At 34.7% G+C, this 21,583-nt stretch overlaps 1 protein-coding gene across 4 annotated transcripts in view; it reads right to left on the bottom strand.

The window, feature by feature from the left end:
• Positions 1-21,583, bottom strand: part of LOC137647265 (uncharacterized) — a 482,594-nt gene that overhangs the window by 24,016 nt on the left and 436,995 nt on the right. For all 4 annotated transcript variants that reach the window (XM_068380659.1, XM_068380661.1, XM_068380658.1 and 1 more), the window contains 2 exons: positions 6,561-6,657; positions 2,334-2,401 (listed from right to left, as the gene is read on the bottom strand). In XM_068380659.1, the coding sequence (XP_068236760.1) occupies positions 2,334-2,401; positions 6,561-6,621 (129 nt within the window). In that variant the 5' untranslated portion in view covers positions 6,622-6,657. The remainder of the gene's footprint in view (positions 1-2,333; positions 2,402-6,560; positions 6,658-21,583) is intronic.

A 21,583-nucleotide genomic window follows, 5' to 3' on the forward strand; every position in this document is an offset into this window, starting at 1 on the left:
ATGAACTCTTGGAATTTCTCTACCTCATATTACTCCTATTATTTCAACGTAAATTTCAAAATAGTAAATTAAACAGGAATAGAGCCGAGTATTGACCAATCAGTCGTCCTGTCAACTTGTTTGTATTCTTTTTTAAACAAGTCTTTCCTTAACTGATATCTCCCTTCAATAACTTTGCTTGTCTCTCTGATCGTCAATATAAAACTTTCACCATTTTAACTACCTAAATATAAATACGAGTATAACAACCTCCCTCTTTTTTTTTTTTTTTTTTTTTTTTTTTTGCCCATAAATTCAAAATTAAATGTTTTGTTGTGCAAAGATCACAAACTACTTTTGCGTACATTTCTTTCCAGTTATTTCTTGTATTTTTTACCTTTAAAATTGTTACTACTGCACTGTAATTGTTCAGTGGGTACTTTACTCCTGGTTAGGGTAGGAGAGACTCTTTAGCTATGGTAAGCAGCTCTTCTGGGAGAAGGACACTCCAAAATCATACCATTGTTCTCTAGTCTTGGGTAGTGCCAGAACCTCTGTACAATGATCCTCCAACATCTTGGGTTAGAGTTCTCTTGCTTGAGGGTACACTCGGGCACACTATTCTATCTAATTTCTCTTCCTCATGTTTTGTTAAAGTTTATATAGTTTATATAGGAGATATCTATTTTAATATTCTTAAAATATTTATTTTTTCCTTGTTTACTTTCCTACTGGGCTATTTTCCCTGTTGGAGCCCCTGGGCTTATAGCATTCTGCTTTTCCAAGTAGGGTTGTAGCTTAATAATAATAATAATAATAATAATAATAATAATAATAATAATAATAATAATAATAATTGTGTTGTATTTTTACTGACTGGACACCCAGCATTTCTTATGAATAAAACACTGGTCATGTTATCGATTCATGTTGCCTTTCCTTGAGCTTGCAGTGTTTTCTTTTTTAGCATCTTTACTACTAAAATTATAATCTTTTACAACCTCTAAGACATTCTATCTATGTCTTTGATGCTTTCCCTCCAGATCGTTGTTGTACCTTGTTGCATATTTACTGTAACACTTTTTTGTTTGCTTTCTTTTTTATTTCTTTTCAGCCGTCACTATGTTTACAAATACTATCTTGCATTTCTTACAACTGTTCGTTGTTTTCTCAACTCAACATGATATCAGCTTCTTTTTTTTTTTTTTTTTTTTTTTTTTTTTTTTATTGGCAAATCCTTTTTATCATTTAGTTACCTTCAATTTATTTTATATTGATACTTTCTTGTTCACTGTCGAATTTCTTATCCACCTTTCGAATCATTAATTATATAAATAATTAGATTTACTCTTTTACCTTTTCATTTTTTCTTCTATCATACTTTTTTTCATTCAGACTTTTTATTCCATAACTCACTCTCTCTCTCTCTCTCTCTCTCTCTCTCTCTCTCTCTCTCTCTCTCTCTCTCTCTCTCTCTCTCTCTCTCTCTCTCTCTCATTTATCATACATTTTGAGTTCAGCATCAATGACCTTAGATGTCAGCATGCCAGATAACTCCCAATCAATCAATCATACATTTTGTACCCTCTGATCTCTATTAATGTCTGCATCTTCTTTCCTTGTTAGTCTACCTTGACTTACGTCACATCTATTATCACCTATCATTCGCTCTTTCTCTCTGATCTATCTACATGATTTGTGCGATCACCATGAACTACTCTACTCGATGGAGCCATAATAGAAGTAGCAGCATTATATTTCAAAATCATCTCCTCAGCCATTCAAATTCTTATTTTGGCTTGACATCTTCCCTACTATCTTATCTTTCCTAACTACCTTTCCGAAATGACTCTCGACTTGCCAATCTTAAGCCTTATTTTCTTATCTATTCTAAAATATTTCTTTTCCGGGATGACTTGATTTGCCAATCTTGAGCCTTATTTTCTTATTTATTCTAATATATTTCTTTTCCGAGGTGACTCTCGACTTGCTAGTCTTAAGCCTTATTTTCTTATCTATTCTAAAATATTTCTTTTTCGGGTTCACTCTCGATTTGCCTATCTTGAACCCTATTTTCTTACCTATTCTAAAATATTTCTTATCCGAGATGGCTCTCGATTTACCAATCTTAAGCCTTATTTTCTTATCTATTCTAAAATATTTCTTTTTCGGGATCACTCTCGATTTGCCAATCTTGAGCCTTATTTTCTTATCTATTCTAAAATATTACTTTTCCAGGATCACTCTCGATTTGCCAATCTTGAGCCTTATTTTCTTATCTATTAAAAAAATGTCTTTTCCGAGATGACTCTCGATTTGCCAATCTTTACCAATCTTAAGCCTTCTTTCCTTACCTCTAGTTCTTTCTGCCGGCGAAGGGTATCGCCGTCCAGAGGGCTTGTTGGGGTTACCGTCACCGCATCTACAGAAGATAATGATAAAAGATAAGACAAGAATTAAAAATTATCGTTTAAGCAGGAGACGATAGATCAGTGCTAACTGTATTATCTATATAATGAGCATAATCATTAATCACAATAATAGAGTATATGAAATATTTCTATTTAGTAGAATAAATCCCTTTTTTATTTACAATGAATAGAATTCTTTATGAAAGTTAATAGGTGAATAACACACAACTTGAATGATTAAAGATATATCTAATTTCATTATCAATAAACAAAAATATTGACTATAATACATACATTAAAACATACACATGCATACATATGCATAAAATATTTATATACATATGAACCCCTCTAAATAGGAAGGTTCACAACAATTGAGATAATTACTTTACAAACATCATAAATTTTCCACAATCATAACTTTCTTTAACCATCAAAATAGGTGTCAGACAGACATACTCCTACAACAGGGCCAGACATTGAACCAAAAAACCCTATCTCTCCCTGTCTGTCTTTTCTTTTTACAAATTGCTTCTAATCCTATCTAACATCGCAAGAGGGTCTGCCCATCTCTTATATTCTTCTATTGTATTTCCCTTTCACCCTTTTCCTTATTCCTCCCCAATCCCGAGTGCCTGCCTTCGGGCTATAAACTGGATTGTATCCAGGGGTACTCTTCCTTTCCCCATATTCCCCATTTCCCTATCCTTATCCTCATCCTTATACTTTACAAAAATATCTTATCTGATAAGTTTGTGTAGGAATTTTTAAAACGTTAAGCTTTGATTTCATACGTTGTTTTGTACGCTTCAAAACGCTAAGCTTTTATCTGATATGTTTGTGTTGGACTTTTCAAAATGTTAGGTTTGATTTGACATGTCAGCATAAGAATTTCTAAAATATTAAACTTGGATCTGAACTTCTCAATACACCAGGTTTAATTTGATAATTTGTGTTGAATTTCTCAAAAGGCTAACTTTCAATTGATGCTTTCGTGTTGAAATTTTCTAAACGTTAGCTTTAATTTGAAACGTTTGAGTTGAACTTCTCAAAACTAACTTTGATTTCAGACGTTGGAATCCTCAAAATGCTTTGTGATCTGTTACGTTTGTGTTACAATTTTTTTTAATGCTAACTTTGTTCTGATACACATGTGTTACACTTTTCTTTAATCTAACTTTGATTTGATACACTTGTATTGCACTTTTCTTAATCCCTACTTTGGTTTGATGCATTTATGTAGAACTTTTCAAAACGCTAAATTTGATCCGATAAGTTTACGTTGCACTTTTCTTGACCCTAAACTTGAATTGATTTGTTTGTGCTGAAACTCTCAAGAAACTAACATATTCAATAGGTTTGTGTTGAAAGTGTATTGAAACTCTCAAGAAACTAACATAGATTTAATAAGTTGGTGTTGAAAGTGTGTTAAAACTGCCAAGAGACTGACACAGGTTTAATAAGTTTGTGTTGAAAGTGTGTTAAAACTCTCAAGAAACTAACAAAGATTTAATAAGTTTGTGTTGAAAGAGTGTTAAAACTCTCAAGAAACTAACACAGATTTCATAAGTTTGTGTTGAAACTCTCAAGAAACTAACACAGTTTGTGTTGAAACTCTCAAGAAACTAACACAGTTTGTGTTGAAACTCTCAAGAAACTAACAGATTTAATAAGTTTGTGTTGAAACACTCAAGAAATTAACGCAGATTTAATAAGTTTGTGTTGAAGATTTAATAAGTTTGTGTTGAAAGAGTGTTAAAACTCTCAAGAAACTAACACAGATTTAATAAGTTTGTGTTGAAACTCTCAAGAAACTAACACAGTTTGTGTTGAAACTCTCAAGAAACTAACACAGTTTGTGTTGAAACTCTCAAGAAACTAACAGATTTAATAAGTTTGTGTTGAAACACTCAAAAAAATAACGCAGATTTAATAAGTTTGTGTTGAAAGTGTGTTAAAATTCTCAAGAAACTAACACAGATTTAATAAGTTTTTGCTGATACTCTCAAAAAACTAACACAGATTTAATAAGTTTGTGTTGAAACTCTCAAGAAACTAACACAGATTTAATAAGTTTGTGTTGAAACTCTCAAGAAACTAACACAGATTTAAAAAGTTTTTGTTGAAACTCAAAAACTAACAGATTTAATAAGTTTGTGTTGAAACTCTCAAGATACTAACACAGATTTAATAGGTTTGTGTTGAAAGTGTGTTAAAACTCAAGAAACTAACAGATTTAATAAGTTTGAGTTGAAAGCGTGTTAAAACTCTTAAGAAACTAACACAGATTTAATAAGTTTGTGTTGAAAATGTGTTGGAACTCTCAAGAAACTAACACAGATTTAATAAGTTTGCGTTGAAAGTGTGTTAAAACTCTCAAGAAACTAACACAGATTTAATAAGTTTGTGTTGAAAGTTTGTTGGAACTGTCAAGAAACTAACACAGATTTAATAAGTTTGTGTTGAAACTCTCAAGAAACTAACACAGATTTAATAAGTTTGTGTTGAAACTCTCAAGAAACTAACACAGATTTAAAAAGTTTTTGTTGAAACTCAAAAACTAACAGATTTAATAAGTTTGTGTTGAAACTCTCAAGATACTAACACAGATTTAATAAGTTTGTGTTGAAAGTGTGTTAAAACTCAAGAAACTAACAGATTTAATAAGTTTGAGTTGAAAGCGTGTTAAAACTCTTAAGAAACTAACACAGATTTAATAAGTTTGTGTTGAAAATGTGTTGGAACTCTCAAGAAACTAACACAGATTTAATAAGTTTGCGTTGAAAGTGTGTTAAAACTCTCAAGAAACTAACACAGATTTAATAAGTTTGTGTTGAAAGTTTGTTGGAACTGTCAAGAAACTAACACAGATTTAATAAGTTTGTGTTGAAACTCTCAAGAAACTAACACAGATTTAATAAGTTTGTGTTGAAAGTGTGTTAAAACTCAAGAAACTAACAGATTTAATAAGTTTGAGTTGAAAGCGTGTTAAAACTCTCAAGAAACTAACACAGATTTAATAAGTTTGTGTTGAAAGTGTGTTAAAACTCAAGAAACTAACACAGATTTAATAAGTTTGTGTTGAAAGTTTGTTGGAACTGTCAAGAAACTAACACAGATTTAATAAGTTTGTGTTGAAACTCTCAAGAAACTAACACAGATTTAATAAGTTTGTGTTGAAAGTGTGTTAAAACTCAAGAAACTAACAGATTTAATAAGTTTGAGTTGAAAGCGTGTTAAAACTCTTAAGAAACTAACACAGATTTAATAAGTTTGTGTTGAAAATGTGTTGGAACTCTCAAGAAACTAACACAGATTTAATAAGTTTGCGTTGAAAGTGTGTTAAAACTCTCAAGAAACTAACACAGATTTAATAAGTTTGTGTTGAAAGTTTGTTGGAACTGTCAAGAAACTAACACAGATTTAATAAGTTTGTGTTGAAACTCTCAAGAAACTAACACAGATTTAATAAGTTTGTGTTGAAAGTGTGTTAAAACTCAAGAAACTAACAGATTTAATAAGTTTGAGTTGAAAGCGTGTTAAAACTCTCAAGAAACTAACACAGATTTAATAAGTTTGTGTTGAAAATGTGTTGGAACTCTCAAGAAACTAACACAGATTCAATAAGTTTGTGTTGAAATCCTCAAAACCCCAACTTTGACTTGATACATTTATGTTGATGGATAGGGAGTATGTAAAGGGTTTATAATTGACACCATAACTCTGATCTGTGATCCTTTCGTTCTTAAGAACAAGTTGTTTGAACCTTACGATTTGGAGGGGTTCAAAGGGCAATATTAGCTATAATAGACATAATAAATATAGTAAGTAGCGGTTCAATTCTGCTCTCCAGCATCTGTCCTAGAGTAAGAGATAATGTGAATGGCAGGAACATACATCAATAATGAATAAAGGGGAACATTATACACATATAAATGAGGTCCTGGGAGGTTAGAAGCATACATTATTAGTTCAGTAAATCAATTATTTGTAGAGGAGATTAATGTGAAGTATTCCAAGTTTAATATTATTCAATCCAATTTTTTCCATTGTGATTATTCATTCTTAAATAGAGTAGAACCAAAACTCGTTTATGGTGAATAGACTTTGATTAAATCATTTAATTCATTTCAAGTTTAACTGGGTGACGTTTTAGAAAATATAACTTACCTTGAAGTATAGAAGGAGGAACCATAGTATTATTGCCATCAGGTGGTGACGTCACGTCCATAGTCACGTGATACCTACGTCACCATCGCTTGCGGGTCTGAAAGAAAAGGAGGACGTTAGTGGATTTTTTCTGGTAAATTTGAAAAAAAAAATACATACGATAAATATATAGTTGATTAACAAAATGTAAAGTTCATTCCAGTATTTTAAAAAGAAACATTCTGCCTATTTGTTAAGAAAAGAAAAATTATAAATATTATACGTTTGGCATGTTCTAATTATTTCTTAGATACATTGAAATATTGAATAAAACAGGATCGCCATAGAAAATACATACTCAGAGAGAGAGAGAGAGAGAGAGAGAGAGAGAGAGAGAGAGAGAGAGAGAGAGAGAGAGAGAGAGAGAGAGAGAGAGAGATACAATAAAATCTAAGACATCGAATGAGTTTTTATTTATAGATAACGAATACTAACTTTCCCTACGCAAAGGATATCAAACCCCACACAACGAAAGAATTTCATATTCTTAAATAGTGTTTGTCGAAAGTTGAAAGGACTTGCTACGATAAAGGAGAGGCAAAGAAGCTTGAAGGATATAAGGAGGGATGGAAGGAAGGGGAGGGGTGTCGGGGGGGGGGGGGGGGGCAGTGGAAGACCCAGAACAGGATACGAATGTAGAAGGAAAATAATTTCGAAGATGGAACAGCAGGGACATTGGCATGGTGGTTTGCAAACACACCCTCGCTAAGCGAAGTATATTAATCTAAATTAACCACACGCACACACACATACATACATACATACATATATATATATATATATATATATATATATATATATATATATACATATATATATATATATATATATATATATATATATATATATATATATATATATATATATATATATATATATATACATAGCTATCTATCTGTCTGTTTGCGTCCAAAAAACCCATGACTGAATTCAGGCATGCCAGCAACCAGCCTTACCAGCTATAAATGAGTACCAGCATAAGCTGGGGTTGAGGTAAGGACATGAGGCTAGTATACTGTAGTTATTTCAGCCATAAAACTTACTGAGAACCAAAACTATCTGCTCGACTGGTACAACCATATTATTTTTTTTTCTTTTATTCAAGCTTGTTCCCTTTAGATGCGAGGGCTCCTCTGGGATGAGGCTGCTTGACCCTTACTTTCATTCATCCACGCTACGACCAACCACATGTGATTAACTATCAAGTACATATTTCACTGTTTAGGTCAACTTTATTTTACCATATTTTAGGGTTCCTTTGAACAATCGATAACGTCGCTGGCTGGTGAACGCCAGACTGGGGTTGGAGTCCCGTTCAAACTCGTTAGTTCCTTTAGTGTCTGCAATCTCACCATCCTTGTGAGCTAAGGATTCGGGCGGTTTGGGGGAGCCTATAGGTCTACCATTACCTGGCTCTCCCTGGTCCTAGCTTGGGTGGAGAGCGGGCCTCGGGTGCTGATCATATGTATGTAAGGTTAGTCTCTAGTTCTGCTTGTCTCTTGCTTCTGCCATTCATGAGTTGCCTTTAAACCTTTTCGTGAGACTCTCTGGTTTAGATGGGAAACAGCAAAAGCTATTCAAAATGGCTGAGGTAAACAAGTCATGCGCACACCATAAGCAGTAAAAGGGGATGGGAGTAATTTCTTCCATTCATTCAACTATACATAATTTCTTTTAATGAGGCGCATTTGCACTGACTCGCACGGGTGCCCTTTTAGCTCGGAAAAAGATTCTTGCTAGCTGATTGGTTATAATTGATTTGTCCAACCAATTAGCGATTAGGAAACTTTTCCGAGCTAAAAGGGCACTCCTGCAAGTCAGTGCAAATGCGCCTCATTAAAAGAAATTGACTATATGGCAAATATATGCTACACAAACATACACGATCAACCAGCGTATTACATTAGTAATGACAGTTTACCAGTAAACCCTCTCTTTACCTAAGCAAGATATACGGCAGCTGGATCAAATCAGATTCTTTTCATAAGAAAAAAACGCAGAATTAAATTAGTTATAGAAAAACGTCATGTTAGTTAACCCAGAGCCGGATATGAAATGTTTGACTTTTCCCCCCAAAAAATTCGAAAAGTAATCAGTTGAGTGCTAACTTTAATCAATCATATATCATATATATATATATATATATATATATATATATATATATATATATATATATATATATATATATATATATATATATATAGAGAGAGAGAGAGAGAGAGAGAGAGAGAGATAGGTAGATCGATATATATATAAATAAATATATATATATATATATATATATATATATATATATATATATATATATATATATATATATGTATATATATAAACATACACATAGATAGACAAATAGATAGATATATACATATATAAAAATACATATATACTGTATATATATATATATATATATATATATATATATATATATATATATATATATATATACACATCGGACAAAATTATAATTGAGGACGCAAATTAACTTCGATATAAAAGTTTGATAGAAACGAAATATGCAATCTTTCTGACATTATTTCATCATCTTATCAATTTGATATCCAATCTCATGAAATTTACCCTGTAACTAAAATCTATGAAATACTGTATTATTTGTATTATTTCGTTGGCTTATTAATATCACTTGTAATCTCATAACTGTACGTATGAGTGTCGTAATCACCTATCTTCATTAAGTTCTTCGAACTGAATATCAGCTTTATCGAAACAGCAATAATGGGGGACGTTAAATGTGACGTCCGTGTTTTTAATATCATTGTCCGTAATCAACCAGGGATGGGCACAGCGCATCCCAAATGGAAATAACTTTTACAGGTGGTAATTTTGTGTGTGTGAGAGAGAGAGAGAGAGAGAGAGAGAGAGAGAGAGAGAGAGAGAGAGAGAGAGAGAGAGGGAGAGAGAGAGAGAGCGCATTGTCATCTTGTTTTGGTTCTTAATTACCTAAAACAAATAAAAGAGAGAGAGAGAGAGAGAGAGAGAGAGAGAGAGAGAGAGAGAGAGAGAGAGAGAGAGAGAGAGAGAGAGAGAGACACTGTCATCTTGTTTCGGTTCTTAATTACCTAAACAAATAAAATGAGAGAGAGAGAGAGAGAGAGAGAGAGAGAGAGAGAGAGAGAGAGAGAGAGAGAGCATTATCATCTTATTTCGGTTCTAAATTACCTAAACAAAAAAATGAGAGAGAGAGAGAGAGAGAGAGAGAGAGAGAGAGAGAGAGAGAGAGAGAGAGAGAGAGAGAGATTGTCATTTTATTCTGTTTCCTAACTACCCTAAACAAATGAAACAAAGAGAGAGAGAGAGAGAGAGAGAGAGAGAGAGAGAGAGAGAGAGAGAGAGAGAGAGAGATTGTCATTTTATTCTGGTTCCTAATTACCTTAAACAAATGAAACAAAGAGAGAGAGAGAGAGAGAGAGAGAGAGAGAGAGAGAGAGAGAGAGAGAGAGAGAGAGAGAGAGAGATTGTCATTTTATTCTGGTGCCTAATTACCTTAAACAAATGAAACAAAGAGAGAGAGAGAGAGAGAGAGAGAGAGAGAGAGAGAGAGAGAGAGAGAGAGAGAGAGAGGAGAGAGAGAGAGAGATAGCAAGCACACTCTTAAAGTCTCAGGCGCAGGAACGGTATCTTTAACGTGCAAGAATGGTCTGAAGTCCCCTTTGCAGAGGACGCCAAGAGTTCTCGGCTCTGCAAAAGGATCTTCAGCCGAAATCCCAAAGGAGGGCGACGCACCACTATCTCTCCTCCAAGGATCTTCAGCTACGGCCTGTAAAATACAGTTCCCCTGGGACTAGAGTCCTTCAGACGTTAGAGTCCTTTAGGAACCCCTTGATTACAGACACTTTTCCCCTCGTTTCTCAGGTGGTGGAGGAAAGGATCTTCTATTTGTCTTTCTCTTTTTTTTCTCTCGTTTTGGGTGGAAAGAAAAAGAACAGTTGATGAAGCATATAAAGGATATATTATCAAATGAATGGAAATGAAAAAGAAACGGATAAAAATGGGGGTAAATAGGCAAACGAATGGACTAGATAGGACAAAATGAAAAAGACGATTGAATAGCAGATGAGAAGCGTTGCAGATTACTCAAAGATTACAAGAAAGAAGGGATAAGAAATGGGATCTTAATACATAAATACAAAAAGTGAAAAAAAAAAATAGGAATCGATAATCAAATGAAAGGAAAAAGAATAATAACTAAAAAAACCACCCAAAGAGTGCAGACCTCCACCACGGCAGCTTACTTCGGTCGATCTTTCTCTCGACCTTGACCTTTGACCTAAGACTTTCAAAACTGAATCACTTCCACGTTGCAACATAACAATTAACCCCTGAAAGTTTCACTACTCTATATGTAAAATTGTGGCCAAGAGGTTGTTCACAAGCAAACAGACAAACAAGGGCGAAAACATAACCTCCTCCCAACTTAGTTGCCGGAGGTTAAAGGGATGAAAGGGACAGAGTATGACCCTGTTATGAGGGTATGGCCTTTATTAATATGACGTTGAACAAGAAGCGGACATCTCTCATTAATGCCGGAAGTGACAGGTACCTTTGTAGCTCTGATGAGAACTTCCTTCGAGAACGGGGTAATTGTTGTGCTCTTGAGAGAGAGAGAGAGAGAGAGAGAGAGAGAGAGAGAGAGAGAGAGAGAGAGAGAGAGAGAGATTTTTCATTTAATTCTGGGTCTTAATTATCTAAAACATGAAATGAGAGAGAGAGAGAGAGAGAGAGAGAGAGAGAGAGAGAGAGAGAGAGAGAGAGAGATTTGTCATTTAATTCTGGGTCTTAATTATCTAAAACATAAAATGAGAGAGAGAGAGAGAGAGAGAGAGAGAGAGAGAGAGAGAGAGAGAGAGAGAGAGAGAGAGAGAGATTTGTCATTTAATTCTGGGTCTTAATTATCTAAAACATAAAATGAGAGAGAGAGGAGAGAGAGAGAGAGAGAGAGAGAGAGAGAGAGAGAGAGAGATTTGTCATTAATTTCTGGGTCTTGATAATCTAAAACATAAAATGAGAGAGAGAGAGAGAGAGAGAGAGAGAGAGAGGAGAGAGAGAGAGAGAGAGAGAGATTTGTCATTAATTTCTGGGTCTTGATAATCTAAAACATAAAATGAGAGAGAGAGAGAGAGAGGAGAGAGAGAGAGAGAGAGAGAGAGAGAGAGATTTGTCATTAATTTCTGGGTCTTGATAATCTAAAACATAAAATGAGAGAGAGAGAGAGAGAGAGATTTGTCATTAATTTCTGGGTCTTGATAATCTAAAACATAAAATGAGAGAGAGAGAGAGAGAGAGAGAGAGAGAGAGAGGAGAGAGAGAGGAGGAGAGAGAGAGATTTGTCATTAATTTCTGGGTCTTGATAATCTAAAACATAAAATGAGAGAGAGAGAGAGAGAGAGAGAGAGAGAGAGAGAGAGAGAGAGATTTATCATTAATTTCTGGGTCTTGATAATCTAAAACATAAAATGAGAGAGAGAGAGAGAGAGAGAGAGAGAGAGAGAGAGAGAGGGGGGAGAGAGAGAGAGAGAGAGAGAGATTTATCATTAATTTCTGGGTCTTGATAATCTAAAACATAAAATGAGAGAGAGAGAGAGAGGAGAGAGAGAGAGAGAGAGAGAGAGAGAGAGAGATTTGTCATTTAATTCTGGGTCTTAATTATCTAAAACATAAAATGAGAGAGAGAGAGAGAGAGAGAGAGAGAGAGAGAGAGAGAGAGAGAGAGAGAGAGAGAGAGAGAGAGAGAGAGAGGAGTGTTACAAGGATTTTGGATATCTCAGAATTTTGAGTCCATCCGCGGAGACTCCATTTGCTCTTTGGTGGAGCGATTTAATTTAAGCATTTAGAGTTCTTATGATTTTGTCTAACTTTGTTGAACTCGTTTACCGTGTTACTGTTTACTACATCCGCTGGAAGTCTATTCCAAGTATTTGTTATTTTGTATGTAAAGAAATTGCCACATGAGTGGTGGTATATCTTTTCAATTCCAGTTTGTATCCGTTACCTCTGGATTGATTTGTGCTAAGCTTGAATAGATTGTTGTAATCTTCATTTTGAATGCCTCTATTAACTGTCCTCTTAGTCGTTCAGTTTGTCGATCAAATAATTTCAAACGTTCCATCCTCCGTCTATATTCATATTGCCTTCGTGTTGAAACTATAGTCCATTTCTTTTATCGGTGCAGATTTGCACCGACTCGCAGCGGTGCCCTTTTAGCTCGGAAAAGTTTCCTGATCGCTGATTGGTTAGAATTTTCTCGTCCAACCAATCAGCGACCAGGAAAATTTTCCGAGCTAAAAGGGCACCGCTGCGAGTCGGTGCAAATCTGCATCGCTAAAAGAAATTGACTATAGTTTGGTGGCCCTAGCTTGTACTGCTTCCAGTATATCTATATCCTTCTAAATATTTGGAGCCCAAAACTGGACTCCGTATTGTAGATGGGGTCTTACTAGTGATATGTACGGCTGTAGTACAGTGTCCTTGTTTCTGTATTTGAATTATCTCTTATGTAGCCTATTAATTTCTGTACTTTCTTTTCAGCTTTTATGCTCTGTTTGGTGAACTTTAAATCTTAGCTGATAATAATACCGAGATCTTCCTGCTGGTTTACATTTTCTATTTCATTACCCAGTAATGAGTAATTTGATTGAGGGTTAGTTGAGAGAGAGAGAGAGAGAGAGAGAGAGAGAGAGAGAGAGAGAGAGAGAGAGAGAGAGAGAGACTGTCATTTTGTTTTGGTTCTTAATTACCTAAAACAAATAAAATGATGCGTAATTTGATTTGCAAGGGCCAAGCTCCACTACCTTCCCTCAAATGAGAATATCATTCCTGAGTCTAACTTGATCTCAAGTTAATTGATGTTGATCAAATACCGCAATTTCCATGAACGTGAAACTGGAGTTAAATACAGACTTGAAAAATATTACTGTCAGAATATATATTCCTATATTTATTTCAATACATTTCCGTTTCCTATTAAAGCATCTATCATTCTCCGTTATTTCCTACATCTTAAGCCAAATAAAGAGACTATTCTGATACAAAAAGAATTAAAGTCTATCCATATATCCTTTTCCAAAGTCAACTAATTGGGACTGTCTTTATTTATAAAACTGAACCTACGCATCACATATGTTAGAGGCTGGATTACTAGCAATATGTTTACCATGTTTCAGGAAATTAAATTTGGTTTTACCTTAGAAATGTGATAAATCTATATAAGGAGAGCAATATACTTGCTTTGTTAACGTTTTTATAAATTCAATATTCATTGTTTTCGTCCTTCACTCACCGATTGGTCTCCACATCTTAGAAATAATTGTGTATTAGGACATACTTTTCTATCTAGTTTCTCTTCCTCTTGTTCTGTTAAAGTTTTTATCGTTTAAATAGGAAATATTTATTTTAATATTGTTACTATTCCTAAAATATTTTATTTTTCCTTATTTCCTTTCCTCACTGGGCTATTTTCCCTGTTGGGGCCCCTGGGCTTATATCATCCTGCTTTTCCAACTAGGGTTGTAGCTTAGCATTTAATAATAATAATAATAATAATAATAATAATAATAATAATAATAATAATAATAATAATAATAATAACAATAATAATAATAATACTCAAGTAGGTTCAATGGATCTTGCATCTACGTAGTTACTTATGGAGATTAGAAATTTTAAAATTAAGTATACACTACAACTAGATATGCATTTTCCAAGAATTCAATAAATGGATGCAAGCATGCCGGAATGAACTACTCTGAGACTGAACTCCATACACGTTGACATCCTAATCTGAGATTATAGTGCATACATGCAAGCAAGCAAGGGCACACACACACACACACACACACACGCACACACACAAACACTTGTACAAGAGGTCACTGCTTGTATTTAAAGATACACACATAAAGATCTTAGAAAATAAAATGTGTACACCAAGTACACTGAAAAACACATCCCCTAAAAAGCACAACCAATCCACAAGCACGCAGTAGTACACAAACAAGTCTGCAAACAGTCAAGCCAGTCTGAAGCATACACTCCCAGACTTATTTTCTGGAGGCTGTGAGCAAAGAAGGGTTCTTAGGGCACGAGGAGTCGCCTCCATGTAAGTAATAACTCTTGTCATTAAAGAAGAAGTCTTGATATACGTAATCCAAGAGACGCAGGGATACCTTCCATTACCAGATGGGCCGGATTATTAAGTAAAAGTGATCTGAGGATGCTGTTGATGTTCCATGGCTTTTTTATATATAAAATATTGCCTTTTAATCGGGATATCGTATTCGGTTCACCAAACTTTCAACTGGGCTCCACAAGGCACTAGAAGAGTTGGAAGACCTATGCCTACACGGCTGAGGACTATGAAGTTGAGGACTATTAAGCGTGAAGTAGGAGATGATGAATGGAGAAGTAGTGATTTAAAAGCTTAAGATAGAGACGACTGGTGAAATCTAACCGTGGACCTTTGCATCAATAGGCATAGGAGGAGATGATGATGATTTGAGTTTAGCTTGAAATTTCTGGGACCATTCGCAAATAAATCTCATCGTTGTTTGTAAAATAAATCAGTCATTATTTGCAAAATAGTTTCTTCTCCCTTTGTCAAATAGTCTCGTCAACAGTCTCAAACAAGTTTCTTCTTCCTTATTTGAAAATAGTTCCTTCCTCTTTTTGCAAATAGTCTTGTCATCAGTTTCAAAATAATTTCCTCCTCATTTAAAAATAGTTCCTTGCCCTTTTGACAATTAGTCTCCTCACCAATTTCAAAATAGTTTCTTCCTCATTTGAAAATAGTTCCTTCCATTTTTGGCAAATAGTTTCGTCACCAGTTTCAAAATAGTTTCCTCCTCATTTGAAAATAGTTCCTTCCCTTTTTGTAGATAGTCTCGCCACCAGTTTCACAACAGTTTCTTTCTCATTTGCAAATTGAGTCCTGAAACCCTTTGAAAAAGAGTAACTACAATTTACAAAGAGTTCCAACGCCCTTGCAGAATTTCCGACGCTATATGTAAGTGTCTCTATATCATTAGCAAAAGAGGCATGTCACCATTTGTTGAAAGAGTTTAACCGTCATTTGCACACATACACACACACACACAAACACACACACACACACACACACAAAACATCAGAATTCTTGAAAAGCATTTGAAAGAGAAAATTTCGAGGTTTTATACTTAGTTGGTCATCTTATTTTCGGCTTTTCTAATTTTCAGAAAACCAACGAAGGAAGTTCACATTTCTGGTAATTTGGTAATCACAATCTTTTCGGCATTCCAAGAAGAATAAAATGAAAATCAAGTAATTCTCAAAATCTAATCTCCAAGCATGAATAACGACACTCCACTCAACTGATTGGTAAATCGAAGACCTAACAATACGTTGTTAGTGTTCAGAGAAAGGATAATCACTGAAGGGTTTTATTACCAATAGCAGTGGGTTCCTGAATTTCGGTATGGATCCCAGCTAACCAAAGGGACATCTGGCAGATAATGTATACTATTTTTCGTGTGGTAAAAAACCCACTATTACTAGATGGGTCATTAATGTTAATAAAGCCACATTATCTGTCACTGGATAATGTATGGTACAGGAAATAAACATCATAATTTTATGGTTGAGGCTATGGGCACCACTGTATCGTGTGTGTGTGTTTGTACGCAAGAGTTCGTATGTATTTGGAAGTTTCCTCACGAAAAAAAAACACACAAAACAATGAAAGTTAAATACACACTGTCAGCGATATATTGAACGAAACAAGAAAGCGCTGTTGATAATAAGCTAAAGAGGAAAGTTTAGAGACGGTGATAATTCGTTTGGTAAGTTTGCCATTAGTTAATGACTGGCTCAGACCAGACGAAGATTCGCACGACACGAAAACAAAGGAAGGACGCGAGTCAGGATGCGAACGAAAGGAAACAGAAATGTTATATGGCAAAGAAGGTTTTCATGTTGCTTCCAGAAAGAAAATCTTACTTCAGAAACGTTCCCATACACTGTACATATATACAGACGTATTCGCGCGCAAGCGCATAGATGTCGGAGAGAGTTTTCCATTTCGCGGGAGTTTGGCTGCTTGCCAAAGAATTTTTGCCACGAAGTTGTTTAAATGTCTCACCGATGTTATGACAAAAGGCGAAAGTGACCTAGTTTCTGAGAGACAAGAAGAAGAAGACGACGAAGAAGAGGAAAAATGAAAAAATAGAGTTCCAAGAAGATGAATTGTGACGTTAATAAGCAGAAGAAATAAGAATGACTACGGCTAAGAAAATCATAGAAAGTGAGTCATTTCCTGTAAAAGCACCGATTGCTGTGAATGCAAAGCAGACAAAGGCCCTATCAGTAGTTAAAGCACCAATTCCAAATAATAAGAAGACAAAGGAACCTATCTCCTGTTAAAGCAATAATTATTCCGAATGCAAAGCATAAGAGGGAGTTATCTGCTGTCAAAGCAACAATTTCAAATACCAATCAAAGGGAATTGTTACCCGTCAAAGCACTGTTACCCTAAATATAAAGCAAACAAAGGGATTTATTTGTTTTTACAAGCAATTCCAAATAAAATGCAGACAAAGTGAACTATCTCATGTTGAAGAAACAACTATTCTCATGAAAAATTGGACAAAGGGAACTGTCTTATGTTGATCCAACGACTATTCCAAATACAAAGAAGACAAAGGAACTAGCACCTGTTAAACCAACAGATATTTCAAATGCAAAGGAGGCAAAGAGAACTATCCCCTTTTAAAGCAACAGCTATTCCAAAAACACAGCAAACAAAAATAACTATCTTTTATTAAAAGCATTAATTAATACGAATACAAAGATTAACAAAGGTCGAACTATCTCCAGTTTAAGCAATAACTATTCTCGATACAAATATCAAAAAGATCCATATCTCCTATTAAAGCAATAACTATTCGGATTACAAAGCACATAAATATCCTGGATATAAAATAGAGTGGAAGTATTCCCTGTTGAATCAGCAATTATTCTAAATATGAAACAGAGTGAAACTAAAAAAAAAAAATAAAAATCTATACTAAATACTATTATTATTATTATTTGCTAAGCTACAACCCTAGTTGGAAAAGCAGGATGATATAAGCCCAGGGGCTCCAACAGTAAAAATAGCCCACTGAGGAAAGGATACAAGCTAAAAATAAAATATTTCAGGAACAGTAACATTAAAATAAATATATCCTATTTAAACTATAAAAACTTTAACAAAACAAGAGGAAGAGGAATTAGATAGAATAGTGTGCATAAGTGTACCCTCAAGCAAGAGAACTCTCATCCAAGATAGTTAGTGGAAGACCATGGTACAGAGGCTATGGCACTACCCAAGACTAGAGAACAATGGTTTGATTTTGGAGTGTCCTTCTCCTAGAAGAGCTGCTTACCATAGCTAAAGAGCCTCTTCTGCCCTTACCAAGAGGAAAGTGGCCACTGAACAACTACAGTGTAGTAGTTAACCCATTGGGTGAAGAATTGTTTTGTAATCTCAAGTGTTGTCAGGTGTATGAGGACAGAGGAGAATATGTAAAGAATAAGCCAGACTATTCGGTGTACGTGTAGGCAAAGGGGAAATAAACCGTAACCAGAGAGAAGGATCCAATGTAGTACTGTCTGGCCAGTCAAAGGACCCCAAAACTCTCTAGCGGTAGTATCTTAATGGGTGGCTGGTGCCCTGGCCAACCTACTACCAAACAAAGGGAACTATCTCCAATATTAAGAATACAAGGCTGATCATGAAAACCAACTTATATTAGAGCAATAGGTACTCCAAATAAGAAAAAAAAAACTATTTCTTTGAAGTAACAACTACTCCAAATACAAAGGGAAAAAAATGGAACTATCACCTAATAAAGCAGCTACAATATTTGATAAGAGGGAACTATATCCTGTTTAAGCTACGCCTATTCCAAATGCAAAACAGGCAAAGAGAACTATTTCCAGGTAAATCAAAAACCATTCTGAATAAAAAGCAGACAAAGAGAGCTTTTTCCTGTTGAAGCTGCAACTATTCCCATTACAAAGTGGTCTAAGGGAACTATATCCAGTTAAAGCAACCACTATATTTTTTACAAAGCAGATAGGCACAATCTCCTTTTAAGGTAATAACTATTCAAAGGACAAAGTAGGCAAATGGAACTATCTCTTGATAAAGCAACAGCTATTCTGAATACAAAGAAACTAAAGGAAACTATCTCCCATTCAAGCTAAAACTATTCGGAATATAACGCTGACAAAGGGAACTATCGCTTGATAAAGTAAATACTATTCTGAATACAAAGATGATAGAGGAAATTATTTCTTGTCAAAGCAATAGCTATTCCGAGTAAAAACTAGACAAGCAGTTTTATCTCCTGCTAAAGCAACCAAACGACTATTCCTTATACTAAGCAGATGCAAATAGACGGGAAACTCACCAAACGTGTTTTTAATTAGGTGACACACACGGTCTTTAAAGGTTTTAAAGGTCACTCATGAATGGCAGAGGCAAGGAACTGTGACATTTCCCTAGCAAGCAGGACAATGTAGTAAAGACTGACCATATACCCAAGGCCCGTCTCCACCCAAGGTAGGACCAATGAGGGCCAGGCAATGGTTGCTGATAACTCAGTAGGTAGACCTATGGGCTCCCCCCAAACACACCAGTCTGAGCTCAGAAGGATGGTGAGTTGGCAAACACTACAAGAAACTAACAAGTTTGAGTAGGACTCGATCCTCAATCTGGCGATCACCAGGCGGGGACGTTACCAATAGGCCACCACAACACCTCAACGTTTCAAGACGCAGATTACAAATGACATCACAAATGGCCGAAAAAGAATGCAAATAAAACATTCGATAAACAATGACCGTAAGAATCATTTTAAACGCCAAGGGATGATGCTGAGGGAAAAGTCGGTTGTAAGGAAAGAGGAGAATGTATAAAAAGGCCCTCTGTTAGCATTTCCAAGAACTTCGCAAAGACGTCATCTAAAATAAAATCCCCGGCTTTTATTTAGAACTTGGCAACACTGAATACACTGGCCACCTGTCCGATTCCTTTAAAGTTCTTTGCAAAGTCCAGCATCATCTTCAGAGCATATTGCGATATACCGAAGCCTCGATTTCAAGATGTGGATGGACAGATTTTAAGTCCTTTTTAAATGACAAAAGATTTTAGGCTAAGAATGAAATATAATCCTAAAAAAAAAGGAAGAAGAATGCGACTAGGGGAAAAATAAGGCAACAAAGTCTAACGGATATCAAAATCTATACGTTGGAGTATCCTTGAGGAAAACTCCATGGACTACATATGTTACAAAAGGTGACTAGTTCACCTTTAAAAGAGAAATGAAAGTACCGTTGGGGGCCGAATTCGCCCGTCGAGAGCAGAGGGACCTGGTGGGATGCGAGGCTGGACATCGCGGTTTCACAGGGACATTAATAGGCAGAAGGGGGACAGATCAGCCTTCCCCGAATAGGGAAAAGAAAAAAAAAAACAACGATAACAATTACTACTACAGAGGAAAATTGAATTTTCAAAAGGGAGGAATTGGGAAATATAATGTTAAATTGATTTTTTTCTTGAGAAAAATAGGGGAGGAAAAAAAAAAACGATAATTACTACTACAGAGAAAAAAAATAATTTTCAAAGGGTAAGTATTGGGAAATCTAACGTTAACTTAACTTTTTCTGAGAGAAATAGGGAAAAAAAAAACAACAACAACGATAACAATTACTACTACAGAGAAAAATTGAATTTTTAAAGGGGACGAATTGGAAAATCTAAAGTTAACTTTATTTTTTCTTGAGAGAAATAGGGAAGAAGAAAACAACATTTACTACTACACAGAAAAAGTGAATTTTCAAAAGGGAAGAATTGGGAAATCTATAGTTAACTTTATTTTTTCTTGAGAGAAATAGGGGAGAAGAAAACAACATTTACTACAACAGAGACAAAGGGAATTTTCAAAAGGGAGGAATTGGGAAATATAACGTTAACCTAATTTTTTCTTAAGAGAAATAGGGGAGGAAAAAAAAACAACGATAACAATTACTACTACAGAGAAAAAAGTTAATTTTCAAAAGGGAAAAATTGGGAAATCTAACGTTAACATAATTTTTTCTTAAGAGAAATAGGGGACAAAAAAAAAAAAAAACGATAATTACTACTACAGAGAAAAAAATGAATTTTCAAAATGGGAGAATTGGGAAATCTAAAGTTAACTTATTTTTTTTTCCTTGAGAGAAAGTGGAAGAGGGTGGATCATGAAATCTCCGGATGAACAAAACTAGTGAAGAGAAATCCATGAATTTTCAAAATGGAATAAAATAGGGAAATATAATAAAAAAATTTTTTTGCTTATTTTTTGAGAGAAAGTGGGAGGAGGACTCAAAATATAGATAATAAACGAAATTTTGACACAGAAAACAATAACGAACTTTAAAAAAAGGAAAATATTGGAAAATCTAAGATTAACCTATTTTTTTTCCGACTATTTTTCTTCTTGAGAGAAAGTGGGTGGGGATGGATCGAAATATGGGTACCCCCATGAAATTTCGAGATGGAAAAATTAGTAAATAGAAATTCGTGAATTTCTAAATGACAAAAATAGGAAAATCTAACATTAACTTAATTTTTTCGTTGTTTTCCCTGAGAGAAAGTTTGAGAGCGTGGATCAAAATATGGTTAACCTATGAAATTTCAAGATAAAAAAACCCAACTATGGCATGTTTGACCTCAACTTAGTTTGCTTCGCTTCAAAATATGGGTAACCTATGAAATTTTGAGATGAAAAAAACAACTAGTAAGAAATTCGTGAATTTTCTAAATGACAAAAATAGGAAAATCTAATATTAACTTAATTATTTCGTTTTTTTTTTTTTTTTTTTTTTTTTTTGAGAGAGAGAGAGAGAGAGAGAGAGAGAGAGAGAGAGAGAGAGAGAGAGAGAGAGAGAGAGAGAGAGAGAGAGATATA

This window comes from Palaemon carinicauda, chromosome 9, assembly GCF_036898095.1.
Source record: "Palaemon carinicauda isolate YSFRI2023 chromosome 9, ASM3689809v2, whole genome shotgun sequence".
Lineage (NCBI taxonomy): Eukaryota > Metazoa > Arthropoda > Malacostraca > Decapoda > Palaemonidae > Palaemon > Palaemon carinicauda.